Source organism: Nothoprocta perdicaria, unplaced genomic scaffold, assembly GCF_003342845.1.
Source record: "Nothoprocta perdicaria isolate Ctin4 unplaced genomic scaffold, notPer1 scaffold_794, whole genome shotgun sequence".
Classification (NCBI taxonomy): domain Eukaryota; kingdom Metazoa; phylum Chordata; class Aves; order Tinamiformes; family Tinamidae; genus Nothoprocta; species Nothoprocta perdicaria.
Genome location: NW_020456081.1, coordinates 1 through 8895, shown reverse-complemented (window position 1 = coordinate 8895; position 8895 = coordinate 1). Strand labels below are relative to the sequence as shown.

The following is an 8895-nucleotide window of genomic DNA, read 5'->3' as shown; positions in this document are numbered from 1 at the left end:
GAGAACCTTCTAGAAAGACCACCAAGGGCGGAGCTTGGACTCTATAAATACTGAGACTTTGGGGACTGGGGGCGGGGTCTGAGAGTGATTGCATCCAGGCCACACCAGTGCTGTCACCCTTTGTATCCAGCTTACTCTAATAAAATATAGATGAGAAATTGGCTCGCCTCATCTATAACACCATGTGTGGTGCTCAGCCCAGTGTGTCCTTGATGCAGAGGCAGGTGTAGGCTGAGGAGCCTCTGTTTAGGTGTGGAGGTCGTGGCGTGCTCTGGTGCGGGGGGTCCGCAGTGTCTTGGTGTTCGGAAGGGAGGAGGTTTCTGGAGAGAGCAGAGCTCTGCTCCCAGAGCCCAGCCTGCCATGCAGGGTCCTTGTGGGAGACCTGAGGGAGGACTGTTGTGGACCCTATTCTCTCCTTGGCGCATCCTCAAGTGACCCAGGGTTTCTGGCAGTTTGGTGGTTTCTGTCAGCTGATGTTCAGGTTTGCAGCTTCTGAGGGTCTTGGTGAATTCCTGAGTCTTAGCCAGTTTAGTCACTCTAGTGGAGTAATTTATCTTCGCACTCCTTTAAAGGCTTTCTGCTCATCCTGCATCCTCATTGCATCTTCCCATCCCACATCCTAATCCATTGTGAACCCTCATGCAAATGAGTATCTAATCAAAGCCTTCAGAGCCATTTCTCCACTCTATGCCTATGCAGACAGTTGCAGATAGGAAAGTGCCCACATGCAAGAAGTGAGTGCTCTCAAGGCGATGGGTGGCTTTGAGATACCTGCCCTTGGCAAGTGGTGCAGGTGTCAATTCCAAATGCTCAGCTCCTCCTGGAGAGAGTGTCAGAATAGCAGATTCCTTGAGTGTGTTTTTTGGAAGCCATCTGGAGGTAGGGATCCAACACTCTGCAGAAGACAGGTCCCAGTCAAGGTTTTATCTTTGGACCTTTTCCAGTGAAGTTTTGATTATCTTTGAGGGCAGGAGATTGGAGGTCTTCCCTGGGTCCCTGTACCATAGTTTGGCCTTCCTCAATAATTTGTGTAGAAGCATACATAGAATCCTAGAATCATAAAGGTTGGAAGCGACCTTGGGACATCATCTAGTCTAAGCCCTCTGCGACTGCAGAGGATCAACTAGAGCATGTTACACAAGATTGCGTCCAAGCGGCTTTTGAAAGTCTCCAGAGAAGGAGATTCCACAACCTTTCTTGGAAAGCTGTTCCAGTGCTCTGTCACCCTCAACGTGAAGAAATTTTCCTGAAGATCCTGTGGAACTTCTGCTGCTTCTGTTTGTGGTGCAGATAAGGAGATGCTGCAAGAGCGAAGTTTCTTCAGAGTAGACCAAAGAATGCCAAGGGGGATCTTCATGCTGTGCCCAGCTCCCTTGTGGAGGGCACAGAGCTGCTGGATTTTCTTGGAAAGTCACAAATCTTTTTCTCGATGAGCACGACCAAACTCTGGCACGGGAATCCAAAGATATTCTCTGATCTCCATCCTCAGAGAAACCCAGTGCTCACTGGAAAGGCCCCAGATACCTCCTCTACTGGGACCTGCCTTCAGCAGGGCATTTGATCTCCTATAGCAGCCTCAGGGTTTGTGCTCTTCTGAGACACACCGTACAGGCTCTTTGTTTTTAAAAGTCCTCAGCAAGGTTTCTTGGTCTTTGGTAGGATAGAGATGATATGCTAGGAAAGAGCAAATATGCCCTTAACACGTCTTCCTTCCTTCTTGAGGGCTTGAGAATGGGACACTCAATCCAAAACCATGGGTCAAGGAAGCCTGGCTTCCCCAGGTAGCCAGTCTGGGGAAGCTTTCAGATCCCATGAGTTTTGCCAGCTTTCCTTCATCTGTCCATGAGAAAATCCACTTCTCATCTTGGACCTTAGTTGGTCTTTGGGCTTTTGATGACACTTGCAGGTAGTGTTTCTGCCCTGAGTCTTGTTCCTGGCACGTGCCTGTCTGTGGGATCTGTAGTTCCTTGGCACCCTGGATCTCCCACACTTTTGACCCTGGGTGTCTCGGGACAGGCCCACACACTGCAGCCCTGATGTGCAGGCTCCCATATGGAGCCTGTAAGACACTGACTTGCCTCAGGAGCTGCGTTGGGAATTGTTCAGAAGTTGGTGAGAACACAATCTTCCGGCTCCCCTACTGCTGAAATTTCCACCAGCCAACATTTCTGTTTCCGCAGTGTTTGCACAGTCCTGGGCAAATCTTGCAGAAGGGAGACCCTATTCCCCTTGAAGCTGGGCAGAGATGTGGCTTTGGAAGCCACTGGAAAGCAAAGCATGTCCTTGCTCCTTTCTTTGGGTTGCTTATTCAGCCTCTAGCAACATGTCTGTTGCTCAGAGATGCACCCTGGGGTCTCTCCCCTTTCTCTCCCGACTCCTCCATGTCTCCTCAGTCTGCTCTGTGCACTGGGGTCATGAGAAGTATTGGTGTAGGGAGCTCCCTTGAAGCCATGACAAGTTGTGGAGATGAAGGCCTGATGGAGGAAGTCTGGGACGTGGCTGTTTCTCCTGCCCTCTTCCTGCTTCCAGCCCAAGGGTTCAGGAAGCTCCAGTGCTCTTGGTGTTGGTGCATTGGGTTTCCTTTGCCATCCCCAAGTCCTGCTTGGGTCACTCTGAGCAGCCAGGAAAATCCCTCCTCTCTAGGGACTTGCGTCACAGGTTTTTCCTTTCTTTTGTTGAGAGGCACAGGTAGGTCTGGTATCTCCAGAAGCAGCATGGCCCACATCAGGACCCAGAGCCTGCAGGAGCTGTATGGCTCTCCCATTCCCACAGGTCCTGCTTAAATCGACAATTTCTAACACCATCCCTACAGTGCAGGAGTTGGTCATTGTGAAACTGCAATATTGGGAATCCACCTGTGAGTATTTTTTTCACTCAGACACACATGGTGCATTTCAGAGATTTTAAAGGTTTGCCTACACTCAAAGAGCATAATTAGTATTTATGAAATTATTTCAGGCTTCATTTCTGGTTCTTGGCAATTGAGAAGAATCCAGTGTTGATTTGCACCTAGTTCTCTGAAGAAAGCAGGTGGGAGTTGGGACARRTGAGCTGTAACCTTCAGTTGTTGACATCAGTAGAACAGAGAAGCTTCTAACAAGAGTGATGGAGGTCCCAGGTGGCTGAGAGGAATTGCAGAGGTGGGCAGGGCGGGGGAAAGTGTCCATACAGTGCTTGACTTCTAGGATGCTGGTTTTCCAACATGTCCAGACTTCATCAGGAGTCATTGTGGATTGATTCCAGTTGGAGAATGCTGCTGTCACTTACTCTGAAAGCTGAATAACAATAAGAACATGAAACACTTTAAAAGCAGAAATACTTGTATATTATTGATGTCTCCACAGTTCAGCTAAAGTCCCCAAACATCTACAATTAGCCATGCAAGACTTGGTAAAAATCAGAGGAAGATACATGATTTGTGTGAGAGCTTGTTGCATTTTAATGATCCCCATGGTGTATTTGGTACTGAGCCCATGAACCTCAGTAACTGAGAGGAGACYGAAATAAACACTGARGAATTCAAAGTGAAAATCAACCCCCAACTTTTGGTTGAGTTTTAATGGGTCCCACTGATAGCTGTTAACAGCAAAGACTCCCCAGGGGCTGATTAGAGCAGAAAATTGTCATCACTGATAATAGGTAGGCAAGGGAAACGTGCAGGTGGCTCTGATGCCACAGTAACCCTTGATGTGTTTTATCAGGCCAAATGTCCAAACTGGATCACTGAGCTTCTGGGAAGGGGCTTGTTTCCTCCACACTTTTCAGGTCCTTCTGTGGACAGTGTGTGGGTGTGGGTGTGCAGTGCTCAGTGCAGGACAATGATATGAGACCTTTCAGGGTGTCTGTGTTGGTGGCAGAGACAACAGCCATACCAAGAGCATGAAGACCTGGTGGTGTCTGTGAGCCCAGGCAGTGCGTTTGTCTCTGTCCAGCAGAGCCTGTCCTATGCTGGTTCCTACCTGCAGCTGTGTCCATGCACCCTGTAGACACCCAAACAGCTTCCCCTCTCACAGCCCTGGAGCCCCAGAAACCCCTGGAGGCTGCTCAGGGGACAGAAAGTGTCCCGTCTCCAGCTAGGGCCCTGCTCCTGAGCTGGGCCTGGCTCCTGGGACTGCGGGAGCCCCTGGCAACGTGGCAGGCGCTGCAGAGAGGCAGCTCTGCCCAGGAGTAGCTCCTCTTAAAGGAGCACCAAGATTCAGGGCACTGCCCGCAGGCACCAGGCTGAGAGGAATCACTCATAAATGAAGGACAGTTGGGAATGGGAGGACGAATAAGAGCTCCTTGCAGGGAGAAACCTCCCCAGCCCATGACACGGTAAGTGTCTGTCTGCAGGACAAGAGTGCTGTGSTTCCTGGAGGGCTCTTTTGAACCTGGCACCTTCCCCAGCTGATGGGATCTCTCAGGGTGTCTCTCCCAGCTTCTCCTGTTGGAGATGGGGGTGCTTTAGAGCAGCGATTTCCAGCCAGACCATCAGAGGGACAGGGCTTCACGGCTGCCTTCTCCCCAGGACGGTGCAGGGGTGTGAAGCCAGCGAGTGCCCCCAGTTCTGCATGGGCTGTAATGCCGAGCAGTGTCCCTGCGCCCCAGGGTGCTGTGTGCCCAGGGCAGTGAGTTCCACCTGCACGGGTCAGCACCCACCCTGCCTGGGAAATCCCCATATGGTGTGGGGAGAAGGTCTGGGTGTGAGGAGACCCCCATGATTGCAGTTCATATTGTGAAGGGGCCTTTTGAAGAGGACAGTGCAGGCAGTTAATGTTAAAGATGAGGAGATTCCCTGTGTCCTTGTGGTTGTGAAGAGCTGGGGGTGTATGGAAAGGACATGCCAGGTGAGAGCAGGAACCTGACCCTCTAGTCCTTTCCATGGAGAGATGTGTGAGGAAGCTCAGCAAGGCCCTGTGCCCTCCCCTGACTGCAGACAGCACCAGCATSCCCTTGTCTGTCCTCAGCAGGGTCTGTGTGACCCTGGTCCCTCCCACCCGCATACACGGAGATGTCCCTAGTCAGCGCCCTGCTGCTGGATCCTGCTGTAGGTCAGAGTGAGTGCCCAGGGGGTGGGATGGTGTGTGTGGCAGTGACAGGGAGAAGACGTGGGGGAGGGGAGCAGCTGTCAGCAGGAAAAACTCCATCCTTAGAGATAGGATCAGTGAGTGGGAGGGATGTAGAAAGGCAATTGGTGTGAGAGGGAAGGATGTGGATCAGCCTTGGTGAGTCCCTGCAAAGCAGACGTSTTCCTCTCAACAAAGCCCCCGTCCCCTCTCCCAGCACTGAAGATCATGGGATGCCTGTCTTTAGTGGAAGAGGGGCTGGGTCTCTCCTGCATCCTGGTTCTTTCGCACTGCAGCACAAGGGGAGGGACTGTCATGAGAGCTGCCTCTTGCTCAGGATTAAGGAGAGAATATTCCCACTGTGTCACTGGTTCAAATCCCCTTCACTCAGTTCAAGGTGCCCATCCCCAGGTCTTCTCACCAAATCCATGAGGCAATTTGACACCTCCATTTAAACCACCCGCAAAAGCAGGACTGACGGCTCTGGAGCCCAAGCACAGACACAGATCACACTCAGCCAGCAAAAATYCAAGGTCAGACAAGGGAGCTGAACAAGGTGAAGGAGAGTGGAAATTCGCGGGGTAGAGAGCAGAATGAGTTTTCCTCAGAGAAGCTCTTTCTAAATTGTTGGTGCTTTTTTCTCTTTGAACAGTGGACCAAAACCAGAGCAAATGTCCAACAGCAGCTCCTTCAATGAATTCCTCCTCCTGCCATTTACGGACACGCGGGAGCTGCAGCTCTTGCAYTTCTCMCTCTTCCTGGCCATCTACCTGGCTGCCCTCCTGGCCAACGGCCTCATCATCACAGCCATAGCCTGTGACCACCGCCTCCACACCCCCATATACTTCTTCCTCCTCAACCTCTCCCTCCTCGACGTTGGCTTCATCTCCACCACTGTCCCCAAATCCATGGCCAATTCCCTGTGTGACACCAGGGACATTTCCTACTGGGTATGTGTTGCACAGGTCTTTCTGTTTGYCTTTTTCACGTCAGCAGAATATTCTCTTCTCACAATCATGGCCTATGACTGCTATGTTGCCATCTGCAGACCCCTGCACTATGGGATCCTCATGGACAGCAGAGCTTGTGTCAAAATAGCAGCAGCTGCCTGGGCATCTAATTTTCCCTATTCTCTCCTGCACACTGCTAATACATTTTCCCTACCACTCTGCCAAGGCAATGTGRTTCAGCAGTTCTTCTGTGAGATCCCCCASATCCTCAAGCTCTCCTGCTCAGACTCMTACCTCAGGGAAGCTGGAGTTATTGTAGTTAGTGCCTGTTTATGCTTTGGTTGTTTCCTTTTCATTGTGGTGTCCTATGTGCAGATCTTCCGAGCTGTGCTGAGGATCCCCTCTGAGCAGGGCCGCCACAAAGCCTTTTCCATGTGTCTCCCACACCTGGCCGTGGTCTCCCTTTTTGTCAGCACTGCCATGTGTGCCTACCTGAAGCCCCCCTGCATGTCCTCCCCAGCTCTGGATCTTACRCTGGCCGTTCTGTATTCAGTGYTGCCTCCAACAGTGAATCCCCTCATCTACAGCATGAGGAACMAGGAGCTCAAGGAGGCACTGAGGAAAATTCTTCAGTGTGTACAATATCCCAACGAATAACTTATTTATGTGTATCCACTCATCATTCCCATATACTTGACATGCAGACTATGTCCTCTCCTTTCCTTTCCTTTCCTTTCCTTTCCTTTCCTTTCCTTTCCTTTCCTTTCCTTTCCTTTCCTTTCGTTTTTTGTTCTCTATAATAATAATAAAAATAAAAATCCAGTTCATATAATTTCTCTTCAGGTATCTCTCTACTGATTCTGACTTAGAGACCATGTGGAAGCAGGAAGTCAGGCTTCCTCCTGCATCAGCAGGGATGGGGCACCCTCACTGCCTGCTCGCCTCAAAGTGGCTCAGAAGCCCTGTGTCCAGTGAGGCCCTTTGGCACTACCCCAGCAGGTTTAGTCACAACAGCCATCGCACAGAGGCTTCAGATTTCCTGGAGCCATGTCCAACCACAGCAGCAGGACATTCTCTTTCCAGGGCTGCTCTCCAACCGTCTTGCTCTGCTGGGATTCATGTAGAGGGCCTAAGTGCTCTCCCAACACGGTGCTGGTTGGGTTGTGCTTCGTGTGCGTTCCTGGAGCACAGTCAGGGCCAGGCCCTCCACTTCCACATTCATTCCCGCTGCCACTGGTGGGCAGTTCCCTGGGAGGTCCCTGCTGACGGAGCAGCTGCAAGGCCAGCGYTGSCCCATGGCTRGGCCGGGCTCTGGGGCCGCCCCTGTCCCAGCAGCAGCGCGGCCGGCAGCAGGGTCTGCTGCCAACACGCGCGGAGGTCCCTGTGTGCCAGGAGCTGCCGGGGCAGCAGCAGGCGCTGCCTGGGAGGCCACACGTGTCCCAGCAGCGGCAGGGACAAGGAGGCCATTGCGGGGACAGTGCGGTGGGGCTCCTTCTCTCCACAGGGCTGCTCTGCGCTCACGTGTGGGCGTCGGCTGGTGAGGTCACTGCTGCTGCAGCCCCTGATTGGYCAGGATGGGCAGCGGGTGGGCAGGTGATGGTRACSTCAGCAGCCCCTCCCTGGSCGGRGCGRCTGGSTTGAGCGTTGGCCCATGGCTGAGTTGGCTTTGAGGCCGCTCCTGTCCCAGCAGCAGCGCAGCTTCAGCTCAGGATTTCTTACTCCCTAGTGGTGGTGGAGATGTGTCACCCCTTGTTTTCTAAGGAAAGCAGGATAAGGCAAGGGGCAGCCTTACGCCAGACCTGGCCTCCAGAATAAAATTTCCATAATAAAAAGGAATTTCCTCTGTGAAATATCTGAAGTTTGGTCTCTCTTCTGAAGCACAACCCAACAATACACCAATACACTCAAGGGATTGCAGCATGAAAGAGCCGGCTGCTCTGCCTGTGCCCTCTGTGGCTCCAGGGGAGGAGCTCAGAGCCTCAGCGGGATCTTTCAGGGACCATGGGCGGCATTTGGGGTTCATCTCCCTGGGAGCACGGCCAGTGGAGATGCAGAATGGTCCCTGAATTGCACCCTTGGGGCTGTCACACAGTTGCCAGTGCTGGTGACAGATGTCCACCCTTCTGGAAGGGGACGTGAGGCTCCAGGAGAGCTCAGGGGATCTGCGGGGATGTCTAGGGGTGGGCAGTGAGGGCAGTCTCACCAAACCCGGGGCAGTCCATGGTAGAGTCCCCCAAAGAGCGAGTAGCAAATGCAGGCCTGCCTGGGGAAAGGGGAACTCAGCAGTCCCTGGAGCAGCAGTGGGGACCCAGGAGGCTCAGGGCAGGAGGACTGGAGAGCGGTTCATGCACTCGCAGTGGAACAGCACAGGCCGCAGCTAGCGCACACCTGAAACCATCTCGTGCTTCTGCAAGAGCCCTGGGCTCCCTGTGAGAACCAGTGAGGAGCCCAGACAGGTGCCCTGTTTGGCTGGCTCTGCTTCCCAGCCCAACCCCCAAGGCCAGGCTGGAGTCAGGAGTCGCCCATGGCCCTATGTCCCCACAGCCCCACTAGTCTTTCCAGGGAGATTCTTTAACAACAACCGACATGGAGAGAACAACTTTCAGAAGGATTTATTTGGCTCTGGCACTGGCTGTTGCTGAGCAGGGCTCGTGTTCCCCCTGCGCCGCCCCTCTCACTGCCCCGTGCTGCAGCAGCAGCAGAACACTCTGCACAGAGCCCCAAGTGCCGTCCTGAGCCGCCAGCGCCAGCGCCGGGGAGCTGCGACGGCCGCGAGGGCGGCGATGCCTGCGGGGGGAAGCAGAGCTGTGGGTGATGGGCTGCACGGGTACAGGGCTGCACCTGCCTGTCCCCGGCACCAAGGGCTCCCAAAGGGGCTGTGGCCTCAGCACGGAGCCCCC

At 53.2% G+C, this 8895-nt stretch overlaps 1 protein-coding gene across 1 annotated transcript; it reads left to right on the top strand.

The window, feature by feature from the left end:
- Positions 1 to 5710: 5710 nt before the first annotated feature.
- On the top strand, positions 5711 to 6652 carry LOC112957932 (olfactory receptor 14C36-like). The gene has a single exon (XM_026051705.1). The coding sequence runs from the start codon at positions 5717 to 5719 to the stop codon at positions 6650 to 6652; it is 936 nt and encodes a 311-aa protein (XP_025907490.1). The 5' UTR covers positions 5711 to 5716.
- Positions 6653 to 8895: the final 2243 nt, after the last annotated feature.